This window comes from Phasianus colchicus, chromosome 2 (genome assembly GCF_987193195.1).
Source record: "Phasianus colchicus chromosome 2, bPhaCol1.hap1.1, whole genome shotgun sequence".
NCBI classification, from domain to species: domain Eukaryota; kingdom Metazoa; phylum Chordata; class Aves; order Galliformes; family Phasianidae; genus Phasianus; species Phasianus colchicus.
This window is the reverse complement of record NC_143437.1, coordinates 13,757,365-13,783,723: the sequence shown is the minus strand read 5'-3', so window position 1 is coordinate 13,783,723 and position 26,359 is coordinate 13,757,365. Positions and strand designations below refer to the sequence as shown.

General features: G+C 44.6%; 1 protein-coding gene across 12 annotated transcripts in view; it reads right to left on the bottom strand.

The window, feature by feature from the left end:
• Positions 1-481: 481 nt before the first annotated feature.
• Positions 482-26,359, bottom strand: part of PAK5 (p21 (RAC1) activated kinase 5) — a 323,333-nt gene continuing 297,455 nt past the window's right edge. For 11 of the 12 annotated variants that reach the window (XM_090134842.1, XM_090134845.1, XM_090134844.1 and 8 more), the window contains 7 exons: positions 19,789-20,586; positions 14,445-14,936; positions 10,883-11,016; positions 9,006-9,132; positions 5,388-5,513; positions 3,321-3,455; positions 482-2,704 (listed from right to left, as the gene is read on the bottom strand). In XM_090134842.1, coding sequence (XP_089990968.1) covers positions 2,549-2,704; positions 3,321-3,455; positions 5,388-5,513; positions 9,006-9,132; positions 10,883-11,016; positions 14,445-14,936; positions 19,789-20,586 — 1,968 coding nt within the window. In that variant the 3' untranslated portion in view covers positions 482-2,548. Of the gene's footprint in view, positions 2,705-3,320; positions 3,456-5,387; positions 5,514-5,537; positions 6,223-9,005; positions 9,133-10,882; positions 11,017-14,444; positions 14,937-19,788; positions 20,587-26,359 lie in introns of those variants that run through there. The other variant, XM_031597938.2, reaches the window with a different exon arrangement.

Genomic DNA, 26,359 nt, shown 5'->3' with positions numbered 1-26,359 from the left:
GCCAGCAGGGACACAATGGTGACTTCTGCCAGAGGGAAGGTTTGTTCTGTGCAAGGAGAAAGTGAAGGGGAGGCTGCTGTGGGCAACAGGGGTGTTTCTGGTCCAGTCAGGATGGCCTCCTCAGGGACTGGAGGAGCTCTAACAGAAAAAATAATCTGTATCCCAAGTCCAGGAGTTCTGCATAGACTGAGGAGCTCCATTTGTGTGACTATTTCTTGCCGTTGTTTTTCTCTACACCCTAAGCATTTTTTTCTCCACACCCTAAGCATTTGTGCTCTCCTCCTTAAGGCAATTTAAAGATGATGCCAGGGGGCCTTACCTTTATGCATCTTCCAACTTGCAGTTCTTCAGGTTAAATTTAATATATTTGCACATACATACAAGGAACCTTTTTCTAGTTACTGGCTTGGTCAAGCAGTCTGTGATGTTGTGCACAACTTAGAAAACACATACAAGACATGGAAAACAACCACACTCAAAATAAAATTATGTATTAATTTATTTAACTTGCATGTGCATTGGCTCACCAGTAGCTGGTGATCTCAAAAAAAAAAAAAAAACCAACCACCTTTGCAACCAACAAAACTTTCAATGAACACTGTCTGAAGTATCTAATGATAAGAAAGTGGCAAAAAATTCTCCACTTGAACAGTCTAAAGTGTGCTGAATATTAAAGAGGAAAACCCACCAACCCCATTTTTATTCAAAGATGGTTTAAAAAAGTTTGACTTTGTCTAGTATTACAGTTTCACCTGTATGCCATTGCCTGTACCTGTGCAGCCTTTTTTTTCCTGAGTTGTCAAGACTACAAAATACAAACACTTAAAAACTCCATAGATGCCCTGCTTTCTCAGCTGGGTTTCTGCAGGTCTGTACCAGCAGAGCATGTTTGTGGCAGGGCAGAGAGGCTCAGCTAAACGCACTTCCTTGAAATGTGCAAACAGGGTTAAGAGGAGAAAGCAGGGGGGGTGAAGCATAGACACTGGAGAACATTTATTCAATGTTCAAGTTCATGTTTCTCTCCCCTTCTGTTTGCTTCTTTTATTTGCTACTCCCCCTTCAACTGTTACTTATTTAACTTTTAAGGGTGGTACTAAAAGAGCATCTGTCCTATTAGCAAGTCTTTTGACTGAGAGGAAGATCTTCAAGAAACAGCTCCTGCCAGGTTTAGATGTTTGGTTATAATTTGCTATGATAAGTAACAATATATTCACTATGAAATTTTGTAGTAAGAAATAAGCTAATCCTGTTGTCACAAAATTGGCTTTTCATATCATAAAATGAGGTCAGTAAGAAAAAAATAACTGGAAAAACATGGCTTTCATACTATACATAATTAAAAACTAATCATTAATAAATAAAATTTAATTTATCATTGAAATAATTAATTATGAAGCACTTCTAAAAATTTTAAAGGCAAAGCTATAGGCCTACAGTTAACATGCAAGTTCATCCAACAAGTAACACAAAAATGTTCCATAGTAGTCAACTGTTGTATCAACATTCAAGAAGGTCTAGACAGCAGCACGACTTCTATATGGCAAACATCTCATAATGTATCACAATGGTCTCCTCCAAATCTGGAGAACGCTTCCATCAACTTCCAGAGCATGACATAAATAATGGGTATTTCTGCAAAAACTAACCTGACTTTGCAGCAGCGGGATGTGAAGGGACGGCCAGGTCCCTGGGTGACCCTTGGCCAAAGGTACATCTGTGTTAGTTCCCATAGCCAGAGAAAGGGGAACTGAGGGCCCTGGTGCCTCCCAGCAGATGGCAGAACCTTGGATTGCTGCCATGAGGCCAGCAGCCCCCAGAGAGCAAGCACTCAAAGCAACTGCCCTGATGGTGTTCTTGTTGTTGGCACCCCATTGATCTTCAGGCCACTGTGACAGCAGAACAAAGCACTCTCCACACCCCAAGGAAAAATCTGCCAAATTTTCTAACTTCCTAAAGGGCTTTTTTCCATATTCAAAAGGGTTAAAAAAAGTAGGAAACATTTTTTTCTTCTCAAATTCTTGCTAAGTTACACATATTACTTCAACTAGCACAATGGTTACATGACAAAGTACTGCAAATTATCAAAAGTACTGTACAGAAAATTACAAATTCATTTCAAAATACATTACGCTGCTATGACTGAGATTAAAAAAGTGCTTTTTTTGTGTCAGAAAAGTGTTTTTCTGAAGTAGAAGTGCTGTAGCCATTACTTTTGAAATCCTGGTGTTTCGCTCTGGTTGTGCTATCCTCTATTCATTATCTTTCCCCCCTTGTTTGCATCTGGTGCCTTCTGCCTGGATGGCCAAGATGAGAGCGTGGCGCAGCCACAGCACGCGTCCCCCTGTGTGGTGGCCAGGATCACCCCCTGGGTCCTTTGCACTCCCATGGAGCACCCCTTTGGGTTTTATACACCACATTATTTCCATGGGGTGGGTTTTCTTATGCAAGGTTTGCTCACCCCTTCCCGTGGTTCCCACACAACCGCAGGGATTCCTGCCTTGCCGTTATCTGGCCCCTGCACCAACCTCCTCCTGAGAAGCTGCTGCATTCAGCGGTGCCGGTGCTGCCTCATGAGGGGCACGATGCAAGAAGGGGCCCCGGCCAGCTTAAGGAATGGGTGTCTCAACAGTTCCTGCGCCGTGGCTCTCTGCGAGGGTTCCCGCACCAGCATCAAGTCCAAGAAGCCCCGAAGGACAGAGGAGACCTGCAACACCATGCTGCATTAGGAGCAGACAAAGACAAGATTCCCAGCATATGCTGAGTACTTTGCATGTCATTTTTCTTGTGAAGACAATGGATTCTCTGAGCTTTCCTGAGACAAAGATGCACTGAGTTGAAGGACCATGCATCATTCGTGATGAAAGCACTGGAGTGCAGAACAGCAAACAATACATAGCCTTGTATGCAACGTAAGAAAAGCAGTAACACTTCTTGTTATTGCTGAGGACTCAGGTCTGACATTATCCAGAAATGCACCAAAGGGACCCAAAGGCACTGGCGATGGGCATGGCTGTACCGATCTGTACAGAGCAGGGCTTGCATAACTGCCTTGCTCTGGTCCTCAGGCAGGGCAGGAATTGCAGGGAGCGTGAGGCTCTGCCCAGCCCCCTTCTGGGGCACTTGCTGCAAAAGCAAACTCAATACTGGGCACAGAAGTGTTTGTTAGCTTCCTGTCCTCCTGCATCAGTCTTACATAGCACCCACTGCTCAAGGTGGCACTTAATGACACAATTTACAATTCAGGCACAGCAGTGTGTGTGGCTGTGGTATTATTACACCTGTGTGTGTGCAAGGCCCTCATCACCTGTGGGAAGTCTGACCTTGTGCATGTCCTTCACGCGGGGCGGTAAGTTATCCCGGATTCGGCGCATGGCCTGCAGCGGCGGCTCATTGAAATAGGGAGGTTCACCATCGATCATCTCTATCACCATGATGCCCAGCGACCAGATGTCCACCTGCAACAACACACAGTTGGTTCACAAACACGGCTGGGTAGCACAGAGTGAAGAAACACGCTTGGCATTTGAGGGTCACATAAACCCCAGAGTTGCACACCAACTGCTGTCAGCAGCCATTTTAAGGCAGTAGGTGGATGAACCATCCCCCTTCTCTTTTTAACCAGCTGATCACACCAAGTGCACTGAACAAATGACATAGCAACAATGTACAGACTGGGTCTGCAGCTGGTAGAGGTGATGGCCACTGGAACACTACTAAGGCATGCTCAGAGGATAGGCTGCCTGTACCCTGTGATGTGGCACTTCAGCTGCACCACTCTGAACCCAATGACTCTTTTCCCTGCACTGGCTCTGCAGTACTACAGAAAAGTGCAGTGAGTGGAAACACGGTGCAGAACAGCTGCTGTGAAATCAGGTAGTATTTCCCTTGAATACTAACGACTATAGCACCTCCTTCTTACCCCTTGGCAAACACAAGCATGCACTTACTACACTCAGGCCCATTTACAGCGATGGCAGGTAGCACATTATATAATCCCTTCAGAAAATGATTCACTCCAGCTTAAAAAAAGAAACACCAATCTTTTTTTTTTGTCCCAGTCTGCTGCACAGCTGCTCCAGAACCACACTCTGATGGCAGTAATTCCTGTCATCTGCCAACCTAAATACCATCAGGGCCAGGCTATACTTGTTTTGCTCTTCTGCCAGCACTATCCTTCAGCTTAATTTTTTTTTTTTCTCTTTCCCTACTGGTGGGGAACCTAATGTAAGTTCAAGCACTCTATAATCCCTTCAGTGTCATTAATAGGCTAATAATAGATGATGTTGTTATCCCTAAAATATCTCTTACAACATGCTGGGGCAAATGCCTGGGCCAAACAGAGCTCTTCTGTGTGTTTTGAAGATGCATCATCTCCTGTCCCAGGCCTCGGAACAGCTTGCTTCCACTCCTTTGTATGCATACATGTGTGAGTGTGTATATCTCTCACATATATGCAGCATGTATGTGTATATGCACACGTAAGTAAGTATATATATACACAGACATATAGCAGGGTTGCTTTTCATAGCTGTTATTACAGGCTATATTAAGCAGAAGCTGACCAGGCAGAAGAAAATGCAGCTGTGTCCTGAGCTGGGTTTGAGATGCTGTCTCTGCTGAGACTGGAGAGAGGAGAACTCCCAGGCTGGCAGTGCAGAACTACTGAGCCAGGTCCCACCAACCTGTCCTTTCTGTTCTGAGATCAAAGTCTCTGTTAAAACATATGGACTGCCTCTTTTTCAGAAGGGCCTGCAGTTCTTAAAACAGTTCTTGCAGTGTACTTTGTTATTTTTTCTCATTCAACTAATCCAAGAATTGACTGCAATGAGAACACCAGAGTACGGCAACCCACCTCACCCAACTGGCTCTTGCATTTCAGATCCTAAAGGCCCATGGCTTTGCCTTTGCTAGCACTCCCCTAGAGGCTGGGGAATCCAAGCTTTAACTGGCTGGAAGCTCAGGGGGTCTCTGCCTGCATGTCTGTGAAAGTACTGATGTGACTTGACCTTGTGGTGCAGCTGTGCACATTGGCAACTGGTCTGGTACATGGAGGTGTACAGGCCTCTATCTGCAGCTCCAGCTTGCAGACCAATATGGAGGTCAGCAACAGGTCTTCCCCAACATGCAAGTGATGCCATTTTTCGTTCATAGAGTACCCTAAGCTCAACTACGTAAAGACATTACATTGCTTAGTGCTCTAAACAGAGTTATTTGACCACACTTCACAAAGGAATATGTTAACAAAGCACAGTGTCATACTCTGGGGCAAACACAAGTGCTGCTGCTCAGCACAGCTACGTACAGCATCTCAACTGCTGTCTTCTCCCTGGGTTCAGTGGGTTTGACTGTGGCACCGTGTGCCACTCTGGGTGCCCTGCAGCACGTACCTCAGTGCCGTAGGGCATGCGTGATATCACCTCTGGTGCCATCCAGTACGGCGTCCCAACCAGCGACTTCCTCCGCGGCACCTCCTTGGACACCTGGGCACAGAACCCGAAGTCGGACAATTTGATCTAAAAAGAAAAGACAAAGAGAAAGCCCCTCTTGTGTAACAAGGTACACACTGATCCGGCCAGATATGCTTCCCCCTGGGAAAAGTCCTTGTCTCCTGCTGTAGCAGCTGGGATGGTGCAGCAGCATGGTTTTGGAAGTGAGGTTGTAGATGGAGGATGAGCCTGGAGAGAGCATGGCTGATTACACCAAACGGAAGGCAAGAAAGTGGCAGAGGCTGGCAGCAGTGCCCACTACTCAGATCACCTCTCATAGCCCCTTGTCATTTCTCCAGCAGAAGTGTAGAGGTGATCAATGGCCTATAACTCAAAAGGAAAGCAGAAATTCTAAACATACAGAATTATGCAAATATATTAACTCAATGTGTGTATATTTACTAACATTCAATACAATACCTACTGGAAGTGATACATATCACTCCTACTATTTTATCAGCTTTGAGATTTGAGTTTGCCAGGAAACAGACAATCCCATGTTTCTTTTTCTATGCAGAGCGTGATCTGACACTCCTAGAAAGCAATACCCCCAAGCAACAATTTTTCAGGTGTGCTGTGGTCTGCCCCTCAAAACCATCATCTTTATGTAGTAAGGAGCTTGAGGGAGACAGGGAAGACTCCTCCAAAATGGCTGCAAGAGATGAGGGACCCGCATCCAGTGCTGGCAACTTGGGAACTGAGGCAAGCATTGTCCTTGAGTAGCTGTGGCAGTGACCTGAAATAGAAATAATGGGATACACGAGCACTCTGGAGAGCAGCTCCTGCTGCATCATGTGCCTGCTCATACTTAGACGCAGGTGTTTTTTTTTTTTTTTTAACCAACAAAAATGCTGGAAAATTATGACCTTCCTCCTCCCCCACTGCTGTACAACACCAAGGTGAAAACTCCTCCAAACTGGGCCAAAAATCAGCTGGCATGACTTCTGTGGCATCACTACCTTCCAGAGACCGCCTGCTCCTCAAGGCAGCTGAAGTATTCGTTTTTCCAAGTATTCTTCTGGAGGCCTAAAAGCTATCCCTGGGCTTTTCCTGGAAGCTGCTCCACATGAGGGCAGCCCCTGGTCCCTCAAGCTACACTCCACACAGTGCAATGGCAGCCAGCACCCAGAGTCCATGAATCATGAAGCCAGCTGCATGCTGGCACCTGGGGGTGTGCTGTGAGCCCAGACAGCCCCAGCACAAATCAAGTGGGAAGTTCCATCAATTGCTGCATTGTGTAGAGCAGCAGTTTATTATCAGCTCTGATTTGTTTTCTTCTGGATTTAGTACAGACCCTACTTTAAAAAAAAACAACTATGGGTATTATTTTTAACAGAATTACAAAATGATTGTTAGTATTTCTAAAACAAAGCCACCAACAGTCAAGTCCTCCACGCTAAACATATTTTTCAGTTTACAGGATGAAGAATGGAAGAAAGAGTGAATTTTGGCAGCAGAGCCCAGTCTTCTTTTGTAGGAGCACAAGAGGTTTTGCGTATCTATTGCTTGTTCGAGTACATAAAAGACAACGATTTTCTAAAAAAAGATAATTACACAACACAGCCATGAAGAAATCTGCAATGCAGATAGTAAGTACCAGAGTAATGAGTATAATGAGGCACTCTACGCAGGGCCTGAAAGCAGTTCAGATGCTATTTCAGCAACATGGATCAAAACTGCAACTGAAAAACTCCTACACACGTGGAATTTTCTCCCCAAACAAGGTTAACAAGGCTGGCCTGTGATGGCTGCAGGAAGAAAATCCCTCTCTTGGTGATGTGGGAATAAATTGTAAACTACATTGGAGAGAACTGGATCAGGCCCGAGAAGCCTCAAGTTTCACCTTCAGCACTGGAAGATTTGGGTGCTCTTGGTCTCATTCTGACCCACTCACTACATCCTGCTTTGGGCACATGCATAATCCTATTGCAGCAACCCTGAAATCCTGCCGACGGGAATCCCTGGGCATGAGTGAACAAGCTTTTGCTTCAATTATTTGACGTGGCCACAAGATGAGACTCAAACTAGTGCAGAAATGAGGCTTTTACATGTAACAGTTATTTGCTCCCTTCCACCTACACCTTTGGGTGCCCTGAGTTTTAGGTGCTTCAAATTTTACTGCTGTGTGGCCACGAACAGTGCAGCTCAGCCCCACTTTTTTTTTCCTTGAAAGGAAATATTAATTTCTTTGGAAATGAACACAGAGTGTTATTTTTTTGGCATGCAACCTCTATTTTGCTGATCAAGCAGGTCACGTGCATTTTCTTTCTCTCTCCCCCCACTTTGTGGTGTAAACACCACAAAGAACAATTCAGTGGCCCATCCAAATGCAGAAAAGCACAGGATAGGTGCTATCAACCACCTCACAAGTGTATCTATGGCAAGAGCTATTCCCACAGGTGAGTGTTTCAGCACTAAGGTATAACATTTCCTAGTAGTATAGACTGAAGATAGCATCCCAACCAGCTTGGAAAAACAGAGCTTAAGTATATAAAAGCTTGCAAAATAAAAGATTATTGAAAATAGTAAAAAGACAAAGTTCTGCAAGGCATCAAGGTAGAATGGGGCAGAACTGATAGGAAGTTCCCCATTACCTAAGCATCACCCTTTTGGCACAGTGTCTTCTGCCAATGCCTCCCAGGGGCTGTAACTCCCCATGGGGCCTCCACATGCAGTACAGACGTCAACCACTGGTCAGGCCTGTGCTTTTCTGATTTAGCTCTCTAGCAAGACTGAAGCTGTCATTTTGTGGGTCTGGCTCAGAGCCTGCTGTAGAATCCTACCTGGAGCTCAACCTCAGCATACACAACCCTATTCCTCTCATATAATCAATACACCCACGAAGGATGAGGCTATTTTTCCCATTATCTAATAGCATTTTGTCTTACAACAGATTAGGATCAGAGAAACGAAAAGACGCAGATCTCCCTCTTCCCTCCCAGATAAGAAGTAGAAAACGAAGTTGCATTTTCCTTTCCCCTTTATTTACTCCCTATAGCTCTGCCACTTCTGTCACCATGGCTGGGCTTTGAGGGGAGGGCAGCAGTACTCTGTCAGTGCCACAATGTATTGTGCCTATGAAGGGCACAGACTCCCTGCCAGAGACTGCAGGGATGACATCTTGGGTTTAAATTCCCACCAACCTATGGGTGCCAATGTTCGCTTCAGATGAGCATGGAGATCCATGGGGAAGGTGGCATTTTGGGCAACCCTTGCTCTGCACATGACATCCTGCCAACAGCTCTGCGACTGGCCAGGAGCAAAGGGCTGGACATAGGCCACTTCTGTTCAAGTGCTTGTTTGGTTTCATTAGGATCAGGAACTAAGCTCTTATCCACTACGACTCCTGGCATGGAGCAGAAGAGCTGCTCAGAGACTCAACTTCTTTATTTTTTTTGGAAGTTGGTGTTACTTTGGCAAGCCATGTGCACAGCTGTTTTTGTAAAGGATTCCATCGATCCCTAAGGCAGACCCCTTGTGTGCCAGCCAGAGATGACAGGAGAAATGCTCAGCACTCACCCGCCCATCGCTTGTGAGGAGGATGGAGTCGCTTTTGATGTCGCGGTGGATGACACCCTGGTTGTGCAGGTAGGACAGAGCTCTCAGGACAGACAGGCAGACAGTCGCTATCTGCTCCTCGTTCATCCTGAAACAGGAAAATGGAAAAACATACTGAGCATTAAGGAAGAAAGCAGGAAAGGAAAGGGGAGCTGGAGTGGAGAAGCCCAGGTTCCTGTTCACACCGATACATTAGCTATTTCCGTCAAGAAAGGGAGATGATGGGTGGGGAATAACTCTGCAACGAGGTTGGGGCAAGTCTCCCTGTAGCATTAAAAGAGCAGAGTCCATTACGTGATACAGTGCATTACAGTGAGCCTGTTTCCCTATGGGAAATAACGGAAATGCCTTATTTACAGTAAACTTCCTGCTTGCCAAGGAGAATAAATGACTACTGGAATGGAATCAGGCATAGAATGAATGTAAGAAACATCAGGCCTTGGGCAACTTTAAGAGCATTACCCTTGCCTTTGTAATTATTATAACAAATTGAAGGTATTTCATAGAAGAAAATATACAGCAAGAGAATTATCAAGTCCTCATTTCTGTGCACACATGAAAAGCCCTGCCATAGAAAAAGCTGCTGCTGCAGCATGACAACGATTGACTGGACAAGTCTGCACCACAGCTGGGCGTCCCCAGCTTCACCACCACTCCAGCAAAAGCCCTAAGGCATTTCTGCTTTAATTTTGTGATGCTATTTGCAGTATTTCAGCAAAATCTTTAAGAAAAGGTCACAAAATGTAAAAAACCCAGAAGATTAAGGAATGTCTATTTTGAATTAAAAAAAATAGATGACAGCTCTTAAGAAGTGGTGTCCTGGGAACATCTGTTTGCCGTTAAACTCCTGTCAGAAATATCTCCGATGGAGCTTATAATGTTTTGGGGAGCATTAGTTAATAAATGGCTTGCAATATTATGCTTTATTTTAGCACATCAGCTAAGACAACATTTAAAATAAAATACCATGAACTTTTTTTTTTGTAGGATCTTTGAGGATCACTAAACTGTGAGAGAAGACAAATTTTCATGTCTAATTTTCTTTTTGCTTTTTGTCTTGCTCACCTAAGTACTCTCCCACTGAGCTGTTGTGAAAATACATGTTGTTTTCTTCTAAACGAAGAAATCACAGAATTCCTCCTTCCTATCCCATTTGGTCCTGCTCAGCAGAATGAGGTGAGCAAGGAGCAGATGTAAGATAGGCTGTAAGATCCAACTCAAAGAGAAACTAGAAGAGAGGTTCAGTACACTACAGCCTCTCTACTGGTCAACTGTCTTATTTAAAGACATGACATTAACTGAAGTTTGGGAACCAGCTCTACTGTAAGCACAAATGCTGAGAGATGGAAAAATACTTTTCCCATTATGTGTTAGGCTCGGTCTGTAGTTAATGCTTCTGACAGCGTGGCTGTGTGGGTTATGAGCATCAAGAGAAATCAACCCCAAAACTGACAGAGTTATAAAAGCAGAGTCAACACTACAGATCACCATACAAGGAAAAGGAGCTTCTTTTCATCACTTGGGGAACTAACAGATAAAGGTAATCTCTGCTAAATTAACACTGAAAGCTCTGGCAAATCTCTGCCTCCCAGCAAGCTCTTCCAGATATTTCTTTTCCTTCTTTTCAAAAAACATCTGCACTGACAGAAAGCCATCTGCAGTGGCATAGTTGGTACTGTGGTGCTGGTACTGCAAGTGTGCCGCAGGTATGTGTATATATACATATGTGCATGCACGTACAGCATATTATAGACATATCTGTACACATATATAGCCATACCCACACATACATATAGTTATGCATGCACCACTGGGATTGCCTGCAGCTCGCAGCCCACCTGGTGTGAGTCACGATGTCTGTCAGAGCACCGCCCTCCAGGAACTCCATCACCACCCACAGCTCGTCGCTGACAAGGTAACTGTTGTACATGTCAACCACGTTTTCGTGATGGTAATCTCTCATGATTACAACCTGTGAGAAAAAAAAAAAAGATGAGATGTGAATTGCTGTAAGCACTGACACTTGTTTTGACCTTCTTTTTCACTGCGCTTTTCTCTTTGTGCTTAGTAAAGGTTCTGCTATGAATCACAGCCTCACTAATTCTTGTGGCAGCGCACAAACAAAAATCCATGTACATACATAAAGTAACAGTCATCGTAAACACATCAGGAAACAGGAATAACCTTTAGCTGCTGAATTGTAAGTGGCAGATGACTGTGATGTGTTGGTTTTTTTTTTTCCCCATGCTGCACAACCAGGACTGGTTATTTCATTGCTTTCTTAGGGCCAGCTGCTTTCAGTACATTTATTTAGATCCAATCAATTGCTCAGCTAAAAATGTCTTCATCATCAGGCAGCAAACTGTACCTTGTACAGTACTTTAACAGAAAGCTGGTGATACTGGGGCTATTCATCTCCCAGCCCCCAGCAGGGGAGAGGAACCATGTGATCTTTGAAGTCCCTTCCAACCCAAGCCACTCTATGATTTTATGACTCAACATTAAAGGGATCTGAGGCCCCTGGATCACAGACCCCAGCAGAGGTATGGAAAATGGAAAGAAGAGCACACAGGTCTGGGGCACGCCAGAGTTGTGGGGTTAGCAAGCAGATGGCCTGTATGCACTATGGCTGAAGTGGCTGGGAGGGATTGAGCTCTGTTCTGCTCCTGGATGCTCCCCAACTGTGAGGTACTCTGCATTGTGCTACCTTATACGTAAAATTAAGAGCTACAAAGATATAGCTTTTCTCATTCCTGCTAGTTTAGTTTGCCTGGAAATGGAATAATACCTTCACTTAAATCTGAATGATTTAATACAGTGGAAAGGATAATTGCTAATACAGGGTCACAGTTATGCTTTTAAAATGCTCTGCAATTGTCAATCACAATAGCAAGCATTAGAATAATTAATATCTTGAGGCCTGGTGGATAGCTGAACCTGCTCTACAGGTGCAAAGACAGCTCTGGCACCTGTGCCTCACATCAGCCTAGTTCAGTCATTCTTTGAGCACACTGCAATGCTGCATCTCAGTATCTACAGCCCTTCCTTTGTGAAGGGGATTCATATGCAGGAATTCCTGTACTTGTGAAATTTCCTGGATTCATTTATCTCCATAGACAACTGCATTTTATCTTGAATTCTAATGCTTTGAATTACTGAGTGTAGTGCTGCAACACAATGGAAAATGCAGCGATGATAGTGCAGTAGTAAAGCCCTAGGCTGCAGCAGGGGAGGATAAGCTCAAATGACACAACTACGGACATAGAAACAAAGGAAAAAAAAGAAAAGATCTGCTTACCCTTAGAAGGCCTCAAGCACACAAGGATCTCCAGTGAGATCCTTTTGCATCCACTGCCAACCCTTAAATGAGGTATGGGATGTGGTAGATCCTGGCTCTAGCCCTTCCAGTCACTCAGGTACATTGCATGCACCTGAGCTCCCCTGGGTTGGCCCTGCCTACACCTTCCTACCAGGTGCTCAATCACTGGTTCAGGCCATGACTTAGCATTTCTGCTAGACTGAGGTTCTAAAGCTAAAGTTGGAGGAGAGCTGGCAGTTTGGGACAAAGGCTTTTCCAGAGTGTAGTCACAAAAAACACTTTTTGCTCTTGAGGAAAGCCTAAGGCAAGACTCAAGGAGACAAAGCTCAAGGAGAATAAGTTCATTTGAATGACTACAGCTTCATTTAAACATTACCATAAAACAGATGCTGAGCCAGGTGTGTGCATGCTTTATGTGAGTGCTGTGGGCTCAACCACTGCATCTAGAAGTGAATATACAGGAGAGGGACTGCACTAACAGTAGCTCAGCCAAGGTGCCGATAACTGCACGATATGTGGGGATGTCAAGAGAGGGGACAGGGATAGAAAACATCAGCTAGGGAAGGCTCTGATTACCCCTCTGTAGATGGAAGGAGGCGCTGAAAAGAAATTTTCAGATGACACAAGTGACTGGAGCATGTCAGGGAAGCAGATCAGTCCTGCTTGTTGGACCTGCTTCATGATGTCACCACTCAAGAGATGCTCAATTAGAACTACTGCAAAGCAATTCAGTGCAGTCTTCCAGCAGAGGCAAAATAAAGTCAAAATACCCAGTGTAGTCATGGGTTGCAGAAAGGACAACTGTGCAAAAACAAGCAAGCTTTTGTTAAAAAGCTTCTATAAAGCAAAGATCAGGCTGGTGCAGATGGCCCCAAGTGCCCCAAAGCAGACAGCACTCACACGAAGTCTTAAAGGAAATGAAATACAAAAGGCTGAGCTGTCACCACTGCATCTTGACTAATGCTTGTACCCTGGCACCTACAGTGCACATCGATGTCATCCCTGCCCTCCAAGAGGGCTCTAGGGGACCTACATAACCACGGGTCACTCCAATGCCTGTGCTCAGCAAGCTACTGGAAATGGTAACTACTATAGTGTGGCTGTAAGAATCACTGACAAATTAGATATAATAGGGAAGAGTGTAGAAAATTGTGCCTCAAAAACCTCTTGGAGCTTCCTGACAGAGAGTGATCCTGCTCAAGGCCATTCTGCTAGGATTTCAAGGAGGTGATGGGTCAATAATCTTTAAAGAAAATCTTTCAATTAAAAGCTGTTTTATTTTTTTTAAGGTTCTAAGGAAACCAAAATTTAACATGCTGAAGGATGATCCTCCTGTGGTTATAATACATGAAACGAATGATAGGATCAAATGGTTTCCACAAGAGGTTTCCCTGGGGAACTGCAGTGTTGTTGGCATTGATCAGTGTACTTATAAGGGATCCCCAAAAAGCAGAGAATACAGAACACTAACTTCTATAGGGGGAAGAAGTAGGAACTCTTCCAATTTTAGAAGGAAGCACAAAAGAACTGGAAGAAAAAATGGCAAATGAAAATCAGTGTTCTTAAATTTAAGATAAAACACACAGAATTCTATAAATTCTGCAGTGGTCTCCAAACTGGCTATAATCTCTCAGGAGATGTGGGATTTAATATGAAAAAGGGTTTGTCAGCTCTTTGTTTAGTAACTATCAAGAAAGGAAAAAGATCACATGTGATTAGGAGGGGAGGGATACGCCAGAGTATGATTTGTATGCTTCTTCAGTATTAGGGTCAGTTAGGATCCTCCATCTCAGCAGACTAAACTGTACCAGAAATAGTCCAAAGAAGGCAACCAGGCAGTGTCTGTGCACCTGATAAGCTGTGCGGGCCAGATGACAGATTTCTTAGTTGTTTACTGTGACTTCTCACCATGTTATTATAGGTTTAAACCTGGGAGAAGATGTAGCTCACTTGAAACGGATCTGATTATTTCAGACATTGTGAAGTGTAGGACTCAGCCCTCTATTTTAGAAAGACATTAATTTGGCATTGTGGTCTCTGTTCAGATCGCATCTTATGCTGCACTGCCCACAGCAACGTACCTCATTGAACAGCAGCTCCCTCCTCTGCTGTTTCCTGAGATCCATTTTCTTCACAGCGACTTGCTTTCCCGTGTGCTTCTCGGTGGCAATGCAGACTATCCCTGTGGAGCCCTCCCCGATCTTGATGAAGCTGTCCAAGTACTCCCGGGGATCACCAGGGCTGACGACCAGCTGCAGGGCAGCTCTGAACTGTTCGTGGGACACCCTGGAGGGCTGCTGGTCTGAGGAGGAGCCCCAGCTGGGCGGGGGATAAGCACTTGATGTGATACTTGGGGAGCTGGGGTAGGAGGCGGTGGAAATATAAGGAGAGCTCGGCTGGAGTGGTGGCTGGTGGTAGTGGGATGCTTTGTGGTAGACCAGAGGGTACTGGTAGCTGCTGCTGGAATAGCTGACTTTACTTTGACTTTGAGGTAGCTTTGCTGGGCCCCTTGGGTAGGTGTCCGATCCAGAGAGTGGTGGGCTAACTACCAGCTGTGCTCGGTCGTAATCCACCTGCAACACAAAAGCAGAGGAGTGGACATGAGTGAAGAGCTGTGTTTCCAGCTGCCTGGCCAACCCTGACCACTCAGTTCACTTTCTGCACCCCAGATACACTCGGCGGGGTGCCAGCACAGCTCACTCCTGCATGGATTCGCTGTTCTGTAAGTGACACTGCTGCCTGCAGATTTTTAGAGTATTAGGCTGCCTACCCTCTCATCACTACTAAAATGAGGCCAGTAAAGACCACTTGGTCTTCTGTATATCCCAGGTTCTTTTTTATGTCCATGTACCCATCTGGAGACATGGTAATCTTTGTTAAATAAAAGCATATGGTCCAAAGGAATGCATTTACTCTGTATTAGCAGTGCCCTGCAGGTTCTCTGGGCCATTTCCTTCCAGTGAAGCATCCCTTTCAAAACAAGAAGCCCTTTCACAAATCCAAATTCATGTCTTTCCTTCCAAATACAAATTTCTGGCTTTTGACTCTCACCCATTAATCCTTTCTTTTGCTTCTCTCTGGTGATACAAGAATGACCTCTTCTCATGGAGGTGGTGGTACCCTGAAATTCCCACAGCCTGTGCTGTGCCCCATCACCAGCTGCTGGCTGAGCCACCGCAGAGCAGACACAGCCCTCTTATCTTTTCTTTTTTATACCCTTTTCAGTGTTGTATAGCTTAAAATAGCCAGGCCTTTCCCACCATCCCCTCAAGTGGAAGCAGGGCTGCAGCACCCTCCGACCATGGCAGTGTAGCAGCATGGAGGGAGCACTGCAGACCATGAACAAACAGCAGAAGAGCACCAAATTCAAAGCATGGGGATACATCACATAGGGCTACAACCAGGGGAGCATGTAACCTGCTCGAGGTGAAAGGAGAGATGCTCAGTGAAATCTTCAAAGGGACTTCCTCCAAGCAAACTAAAAGGAGGATACTAATTCAATATACCATTCCTTAAGTCATTTTCCAGAGTGACACACTACTTAACTGCAAAACTGCTAGTTTTCATTTCAAACAGGAGACAATCGTAAGGAAATTATCCCAATGGAAGGCCTTTGTCATCTGCAGGTTCCTTTCTTCCCTTGTATTTTCCCTAGTTTTTCTAAGCTACTTACACTGAAAGTCAGCAAATACTTTGAAAAACAGAGAAGGATCTAAGGCAAAAAAATGCACCTGAAACAAAAGTATTATTTCCTTTTCCCAGAAAAGGGCATCTCCACGTTTATGATACTGTGTATGTGACTCCTAACGACACGTGGGGCACTGCGGGTGGGGGTGGTCAGACACAGGCTCATGATGTAGCACAATTACAAATAATTACGGCAATGAATTCATTTAATCAATCAATTTCCGTGGCGGCCCACAGGGATGGACAGCGCAACAACCCCGACACAGCTCACGGCAGCTACTATTGCTGCTGGCTGCTGGCCAGGAGTCCCTGATCCATGTTAGTTAAATGCACATTAATCTGAATTTGGCAGTGTAATCAAGGACCCAACTGAACTGTGAAATTGAATTCTGCGCTGGAACATCATTTGACCGTTTTATGCGAAGACTGCAAAAAAAAAAAAAAAAAAAAAAGGTCTGCCGCAGCATCAATCTATCACTGTAGGCTGCTGCACGGCGAGGAGGAGATTCTAGCTGGAGTCACTCGGCTGCAGGGAGAAAAGCCTCAGAATAAAGAAGTGCAGTGCTGTATCAGTGCTTCTGGGCGCCGTGTGTGAGCCGGGCATGCCCGCCTGGTGCCCTGCTGGTTAGCGGGGCACAGGGGATGCCTCTGCATGAGGGCTGTGCAGGCACTTCCATCGGCAGCGTGCAGCTGCAGGCAGCTGTGTGAGCTCCCAGCCGCACGCTGCCCACATCCAACCCTGGCAGCGCTGCGCGGCCGCCTCCTCGGGTGCTGTTTCTGTATGAGCGTGACATACAAATGGGCAGGATTTCACTTATGCAGCTGTGAGATAGAAGGGGGTCAGAGACATCGTGCGTTTCATGAAGGACATGACAGCTGCCCAACTAATTAACACAGAAAAGCGCTCAGATGGTTTGGTGAAGGGAGGGGAACTCAGTCCAGCCCTGTCCTATATATCTGTGTACATGGAGCCACACAGATGATTGCTTTGACTGAAAATACACCATTTTTATATCAAGATGGGGAAAGCCCTGTCTAAAACTAAAACTAGATAAATCCGCACCAATGGATTGCAACTGGGCATCACCCACACCTGCTGTTTTCTGAGCATGCCCCATGTGTCAGGAAAAGCAAATTCCACAGTGAAATTTGAAAAGGAAAATGGAGATGTTCAGCGTCCTCTTCTGAAAGCTTTCTGCAGTTTGTGTTTCACGCATCTGCAGTACTACCATTCACTTCCTGCACCCCATACAATCTTACTGAAGTAGAGGAGCCCAAGTGACTCCATCAGCCTAACCTCTCCTCCTCAGCCATGTCCTCACAGTTCTTCACAGCGTGGCAAAATTGAGCACACTTGATTCCACTAATAATGCCATTATTCCTGTTATTGAATGCAATTACATTCTGAAAGGCAAGTCTGTAAATACTACAAAGGAAAGTAAAAACCAGCCCTGCTCTCATTCAAGATCAGGTGAGGGGAGCAGATGAAGTCACAGCCCTGCAGTGCATTGCGATGTGCTGCTGCTCATCTGGCTGCAGCCTCACTCAGGTCTGCAAACGGCCACCTCAGCAGTCAGGTCTGACACAACACGTCTGCTGCCAGAACAGGGCACGTGTCTCCTTTATCTGACATCTGTAATAATACCCATCTGCACCTACTCTTCACATTTACAAGTCAAAACGCACATCTTTGTTAAATGCATTTTGAAGCTGTACATTTGTGCCTGAGGACTTTTTCAATGCTTACTTTTCCCCCCTTTTAATTATACTTTAAAGCCAATTTCATTTGTACAATATCTGATTTGAGACTTGATTCTCACTTAGTAAACCCATTTAATGAACCATTATCTTACTAATGCCTCCTTGAAAAGAAGATTCCTCAGCAATCATCCAAGACACGAAGCTGCTATTCACTTCCAGGAGTTGCGGATGGGTTTGGGAATTGAAACTGCAGCATTTAACAGTGAATCATCAAGTTTCAATATACCAAGGCTACACGGGGGCTTTTGATGCTCAAAGGAGAGCAATGGCTCAAAATGAATCTTGCACTAAGGCATCTTTTTCTTTAATAAAAGTTGTTACTGCATTTTAATGGGATATTTTACAAACTGTCTGCAGTGCTCTGAGTCCTGTGAAATACACCTCCGCCTTCCATCTTATTGAATGCCGTAAATCTGGCAGGAGCCGGCACAGGGGAGTTTATGAGCTATTGGTGGATTTGTCCTTCCTCTTTCTCAACTCCGACAAAATGACTGTTTTCAAAGAAAGAAATGGCAGGTAGCCCACCCCAAGCTTTCCTCACAAACTCCAGAATCTGTCTTTTAGCACCACATTCTTGCACACAGTTAACTACATATAGGCATCCCTCCCAGCAAATCCCAGACTTAGACAAAGCATAGGAAGAAACCTGGCAACCTTTCTACCCCCCCACCCCCCAGTATTTACACTCAAACTCAAAAGCCCAACTCTGTGCTTTAACACAATCAGCAACAACAACAACAACAAAAAAGCACTGCTCTCCCTTTTCCATAGGATGCTATCAGTAACTGCAGCCCAGCATCAGCAAAGCAGCCAAAACCTAAGCAAGATGCAGGCACGCCTCTGGTATGAAGCCATGCTGTATGTGCAGAGGTTTGAGATGACATCTGGGTATGAACTTGGACAGGACCAAGTTCTCAGTGCACAGAGGATGTAAGAAAATGCACTGTTCAGACACCATCATAAGCAGAAGGGCTATCATCGTGTGACAACTACCAAGCTCAGCACATTTGGCAAATCACAGCAAGCTTGCTGCCTGCTGCTAAGGGAACCCAGTAACATTAAATGAAATCTACACCAAAGGAAAAACCATCTCTTGCAGAATACTAAATGTTTAAGCAGGTCTTTGTTTGAGCAGTGTGACCTGATGGGTAAGAGATTCCTTTAGCTGAACAAGGCTGCAAGGAGGTAGGGTAGGGTAGGATAGCTTGTGTGGGTAATATTCTTCATGCAACTTAGAAAAGGCAGAGCAGGCCACAGCTTCTGCAGAGGAGCTGCTTGTAGATATCACAGTGGAGTTGCTTTTTTATCTTGACTCTTATTTTTGTGTGAGGAGACACTTTGATTTTATTCCACTGCTTAAAAAATGAAGGGGTGAGGGATAAGTCCCTTCCCTCTCTGGTGGGAAACGGTTAACAAATCTCATAGTACACACACAGACCTGCCAGACTGGTGGCTGTGTGGGCTGGTATGAGCTGGCTGAGCTGCAGGCAGCTCCTCTGCCTAATAGACATGCTGGGATCATGGCTGTCTTTCCTCAGCAAACCAGAAACACTTTTCTAAGTGGCACAGAGATGTCAGCAACAACGACTCAAATACAAAAAGTACCCAACATTCAAACCAGACCAACTTTCCAGCTCTGCCAACATCTGCATTAGCATACGAACTCCTAATCCTATATAAACTGCCAAAGAATTTGGGTTTTTCAGAAATCCCAAGTAAAACTCACGGAAGTTGGGCATCACCAAACTGTTCTTTGAATAAGTATCTTAAATTTCTGATCCCCAGCATCTGTTTTCAGTTACCCAAGTAAATTGGGTGGGTTTTATATCCACCAAAGCGTTATCGCATGCTTCCTACCATTGTGTTTCCAAGCACAGCTCCATGCCCCTAACATTTTGCACATGCTTAATTTTTTGCATTCCCACTTTGGAAGGGTCCCTGCCCTGGCAGTACTGACACCAGGGGCCTTAACATTACCTTGGAGATGCCTGCTGCAGTTTCAGACAAGCGAGGGTAGGTGTAGGAGCTGTAGGAGTGTCCCTGCTGGTGTGCTTTAAATGCACTTGCTCCATAGGGCATGGCTGGCTCCTGCAGACCAGAGCCCGACCTGGACCTCTGCCTCATGGTTGGCTGAGGGCTCGCCGGGTCCACGTAGGATGACTTGGGTCTCTTGTCATAGTCATCCTTAGCTGGGCTGTGCCCCCAGTCGCCGTCGCTGTACTCCAGCCTCTCCTTGGGGCACTCGCTCTGCACTGACGCTCGGGACAGGGCGTAAGGGAAGGGGTCTCGGTAGTCCAGTGAGGATCCACTGGGAATCCTCTGGTACTCCAGCTTTAGACCTCCATATTCGAGTGGTTTGGGCTTCGCCTCCACTTGTGCATGGTAATCTGGGAGGAACCTGGAGAGGTCTGATTTCAGGGGTGTCATTTCTGAATAATAGATGTCCCTGGAAGTGACTTTCATCATGTGCCCATTCTGCTTGGCAGCGTAGCCCCCTTTGTAGTACCTGTCTAGCTCTTCCCCATAGAGAGTCTTGTCTCTATACTTGTCCATGACATAGTCTGTTGCTGTGTCTGACTCACTGGAGTACTGCGAATATGTGATGTACCCATTTTCCTCCTGGTGCCTTGGCACATGGTTTGCATTGCCTTGGTGATGTGTGGGAGGACTCTCCTTCCGCAGGGAGTTGGATCGAGTCACGGAGATATTGTCAAACTCTTCGAGCAAGCCGTTGATTGAAGTATCCTTCCGAGGCTTATTTCCTCTAACAATAGTCTGGAAATAAAAAATTGCTTTGATTAAATACTGACTTTCACTTCGTATCTGACCAAAAAAATGACTGAAGTCTGTGATTCACCCAGGAATACACGTGGTGATGCATCACATTCTTCAGGCACACACCTCACAATAACCTGTTGCTGCAAAAAAAAGTCCTCAAGAAATACTATAGAACATGCAGAAATGAACAAATGCAGTGTCCACCATAAGCTGAGATTTAACATACAGCTTCAATTTAAGATATGGCTGTGTTGCACCAAACAGCAGAGACATTTAAGAGCACTACTTGTGTTTTAAAAACTAGGTGTGACTAAATTAGCTATTATTCACTTGTCTACTTCAAGGCAAGCTGGTACTCTGGTTTGCAGAGTATAGAAAAGTAAAAAAATCATTCACTGCCAACCTCTCCATGCTATTTTAGCAAACGGCTGGAGTGGAAAGTAACATATAATTTATCAAGTCCCATGTTGTTTTGTTGTTGTTGTTGTTGTTTTAACAGTGCACTACTGTGTGCCAGAATTACCACCAGGGACTGTCTCTTCATTAATTTAGCATGAGACACACAGACAGAAGATGAAAAATAATACTTACCTATGCCTTCTTACAATATGTAGCATCTAGTAAATCCCTGTGCGTGACCATGGCTTTCAGATAACTACATGATGGATGCCATGTGGCGGTGGCCCTGTTTGTGTCCTGATACAGTAGAACTCCCCTAGGTCCCCCAGCCCTGGATGAGGAGGGCTTAGGAGCACTGCAGACACAGGTCGGCTCCTACCCACTGCCCACTGCCCCTTTCCATCCTTACTCAGCTCTATCCCAAACAATGGTCCTAGCATTAGGATGGAAGCAAGCAGTACTTAGTTATAGTTCTCCTTCAAGATAACCTGACTATTTTTAGCTAGCACCATCTGAAGACTGTAACAAGTTATTGCATCAATTCAGCAGTAGACTCCCACTGAGCACTGCGTCATGTTTATAAATGCCCTGCAAGAATAAGATGTACAGATTGAGAACCAGGGCCATAAATCAGCACGGCTCTATTGAAACAGAACTTCCTTTGCTGATTCACTTCAGCTAAATATCTGAGGTTGTATCTTATTTAACTCACTTAGTTTCTAAATGGAGTCGCTGTGGCCATCCCAAGGAGCTGTCCTTCTGTGAGCAGCTTGCCTGTGCAGCACACTGATAATGGTGCACCATGCTGTGTCCAGCCTGGCCGCCGGCCCTTCCTCCACTGCAACACCACCAGACATGGCTGTATCAGAAATGCATCCCTGTAAGCCTGACCCAAGGCTGATGAAGCAGCACCAACAAGATAAAACAAGGAAACATCTGTAAAAGAAGATGGTGCACCAACAGGGTCTACAGCCAAATGCTTCCATACAAATGCCATGACTGGCAGCAGGGATGGGAAGCCATGGAAAGGGCTCTGCAGCACAAGCAATACGGCCCTTTGTATTGCATCCTGGAGTCAATTTTTTGTCTAGGAAAGGTCTGTAATGCAATCAGAAGATAGGACAGGGCACAATTTCTCTTTTAAGAAAAGGCTGGCCCTCTTCCTCATCCCTCTTCATCCCTCCTGCTTTGCCCCATCACCGCTAAATTGACAGCAACATACTTCTCTGTTATTCAGAAAAAGACAGCTGAGAAAAGCAGGGCTACGGGCAAAGCAATCCTGACCTCAGATTGATCCCTCCTCTTATTTATGTCTGTGATTACTTGCCTGGTTTGCTATTTTGAAGCTGGCAATACTGAAACAATAGGACAGAAAAAATCAGGATCAGCAAATAGATCACTCCTTTTGCTTCTGAAGCATTCAGTAACGCGAAAGGAATTTGTTAGGCTACAGCCGCTTTGGCAGGATGAATGCATGATCATTCATATTTAATTATCACATAATAAAACAGCACACTCAACAATGAAATGCTTTTAATTGAAAACAAGATTGAAATACCCAACTGCCATCTCACTTCCCCGGTGTAAAAGCATACCAAGGAGTAAAAATGCCAATTTAATGATCTCTGTGGGACTAGCCTGCACAAAGCAGAGGTTTCCTGGAGCAACCTGCATTGTGCCCGCACAAAAGGACCTCGGAGCCAGAGGGAACCCCCGGGAGCAGAATGGCCTCTCTGGTTAAAAGAAAGGGGTGTTTGCCTCCCTTTCCTCCAAACAGATGCTCTTTTGAAGCAGGTTTTTTAAATGCAGATGCTTATAGGATTTGGGTGATGAAAGAATCACAAACAGGTATCTCAGCCCTGTTGCAAGGAAATTTCAGAAGAATGAAGCCGAAGGATGATGCGTTTTGGAATTCATCGATGACAAAAACGCAATGTTTAGGGATTTTCTGCAGACAGAAGCCACCGTTTTGACTGTGAGGATTACCAACAAACAAACAAACAGGTTTTCTTAATATTAGTAAAACTGTCATGTAGGAAATCCCGATTTACCAAAAAGAGCATTTGCCACTGAAGCTCTCATTTATGAAGAAGCCTTGGTTACCCCTGTGACCTCAGTGCAACCTAATCCTGATCAGTGAAGGGGACTAAGGTCTCAAAAGCCCTTGTTTTCTCCCCACAGCCTGCTGACAACCACTGACTTGCAAGAATGCTGGCTGGAATTCTCTTTGCTTCGGGCTCCTCTCTAGCAGTAAATGAGAAGTGCTGGGACCAATCCCTCAGGCCAAGCGGGTTTATGTGTGCTGGCCTGGCTCTGCATGGCCGAATGCTCTCAGCCTGAAAGCAACATCTGTGACTTGGGGAAAAGTCTGCCTGGTGCTGACTGTGCCTGGGGCTGTTTAGGAGGATGCTCCCTTGCCCAGGTGAGGGGCTTGAGCAGCCAAATAGCACAGATTTTTAATTTCATTACCTGATGACAATCCTTGGCACTGTTTCATCATACAAACACAGTCCTTCATTGCAAAGGGAGGAGAAAATTTACCTATCCTAGAAGAACACTGCAAGTCTAGATTAAGATGCCTTGGCAGTACTGCCTGAAACCTGCAACCATGCACTGCCACTGCTGGTGTCAAAGCCACACACCGCTGTCGTTACTACAGCAAACTAGGATGTGAAAGTCATTTGTTGTGAAGAGCAAAAAAGGAGAATGTATGATATGAAGGTGATGCATTTTTACGGAATAGTCAGTGATATTATTATTACATTATTATTATTGTTCTTATGCCATCATCAATGTTTATTTACTTTGGTTTGTTTTTAAATTTAGCATTTCCCTTATATGAAAGAAAATACACCTTGTTGACATGCCCCTATTGCTTAATCAGACAGCCTATTAGAACTTGACTTCTATTTTTATTTTATTAAGAAAACTTCTAGCACTACTGCTATCAAATAGAACTTGTGATGCTTACACACACTGCCTCCCTGGTGGGCACAGTTAATTCTTTATAATTTAGTAGGCTTAAAAAAACAATTAAAATCCCAAAGCAGGCATTATTCTATAAAAATAATAAACTGCTCCGTAAAGATGCCCACAGAGCATCAAAAATGACCAAGTCAGAGGCACTGTTTCTAGAGAACAATGCTTACATTAGGCAAAGTTAACTCCTCCTGAAGTCATTTATTACAGAGGAGATATACACTGGGGCTCACCAGCACCCTGCAGTTTTCCCATGAAGTGCAGGATTTGCAGAAATAAGTCAGACTGAAAACTGCCCTAACTATGGCCCAAATTTCCAAACTGAAGCCTAATGTTAACCAGAAGTAGCCAGGTACAAAGGCATGTGGGAGTACTGGGGAAAACCCAAATGCTGACATGGCATTCTCAGTTGGGGAATTCAGCACGGTTACTGCAGTGCCAGGCTGTGTGCACAGGGAAAGGTTCCACAACAGCAGAAGCAACAAAAGATGGAAAATTTTACTTCTTAAAAAGCAAAAAAAAAAAAAACAACAAACCAAACAAAAACACACACACTCAGAAAAGAACAGCTTAATAAGCAAAACAAAAACCCTGAAAGAAAACCCAACCAAAAAAAAAGGGATACAAACACAGTTTGCCTGGTAATAGCAGGCAATTAATTATTCGTTTTTCCAATTTTAAAGGGTTTATAAGCTGAAAGAGACAACTAAAGAGACAACTTCTATTTGCACACACAGACGAGGAATTCCAAAGTTGCTGCAGGCAAAGCATCCAGTTACAAGCAATGCAGTATTCGCAAAGGTTGATCCGCTAAGATTTATGAGATCTTTGTTCGTGTCTATTGAGATCATGTAATGGAAACCTGTACGGTGCCCAGGCATGCATGAAGAACAGAAATCAAACCCTACAGCAGGCGCAGCCTTAACTGGGTTCCACCACAGAAAGATGGGATTTGTTATAGTCAATACCCTGTGTTCATTAAAGGATGTTTTTCAAAGCGCTGTGCAATTTGGGATGGATCAATGTTAAAACAGATGAGAGAGTGCTGGAGAATTTTATGCTACTATTACCATCATACATTAAAATCAATGGGATGCAATCTCTGTGAATTAAAGCGCGCTACTCTGAAGCTGTAGCTCTCATTTCATTTCCACTGCTCTCCAGACAGGTCTGGCGTTTGCTCTGCATACCGCTGACAGTAGACATCCTTCATGGTGCTGCTGGAGCGGTCTGTCCTGCAGCGATAAGCTATAATGGATCTGTCTGCAAGAACCGCTGTCTTGCCTTGTATCCAAGAACAGATGAAGAACAGCTTCTGTGCTCAAATACTGTATTAACCTTGACAATAATGAAGTGGGTAATTAACTGTTTTGCCCTAATATGACCTTGCGTTTATTGTCTTTAAAACTACTATACTTTACACAGTCACTAAGAATATATCATCCTTTGTCCTTCAGGAGCTGTGCTTTCAAAAGTCGACAAAGATTTAAAATCTCTGTAATGCCTGGAATGGGGGGAAAAAAGTCTTTTTAGGAAATGTCGCTTTATAAAGAGCCAGTGTAAATTCTGATTTCACTCCTAGCCAGCTTATCCCCTCATTTTCATTATATGTAAAATAAATGCACAACCTAGGCATATCTGAAAATCATTCTTTTCTAAGGGAAAGGGGGCATATAGTACAGCTGGTAAAAGCACTGTATGTGGTGAAAGTGTTGGTAATTTATCTTCCTGTGTTGCAAGACAAAAGCTTTGGAAGTACCTGAAGCTGCATTCACGACAACACAATTTACATAAGCAAATATGAACAGCACTACCTGTTCACCTGGAGAGAAAACTGATCCTTGACACTATGTCAGAAGGAAAACTCCATCTTTCCTGGGAGGTAATAGTTTTATAGCTGCAGTGTAGGGCACGAGAAGTCTCAGAGTGTCTGATCTGTGTTTGATCTGTTCTCACTTGGGGGATCTCAGACTGAGTCACATCCTTAGAATAAAACAGAATAGCTCACCACATCTTCACAACCTGCTGGTCTTCCTTCATGGTGAGACAAGACAGGTGAACACAGAAAATCCCATCCCTGTCCCCTCATGCCTTGCCCCGCACTACTTTGTAACTATGAGCAGACATATAAATTCCATTCTGGGACAGCTCTTAAACAAGATCATCCCAATGCACAGGAAAACTTAAATATGAATGGAACACACCAAAGCAGAACTCAGCCCAGAGCTGCTGCAATGCATACTATAGGCTGAGACATGCTGGTCACCAGAGTTGACCCAATGTCACCCAGATAAAAAATAGCTTTTATGTTCACCCACCATCAGCTCTGCAGTGCATTTTGGTGGGGCTTTTCAGTGGGAGCAGGACTGAAGGGGTCAGATGAGCTGTCAGC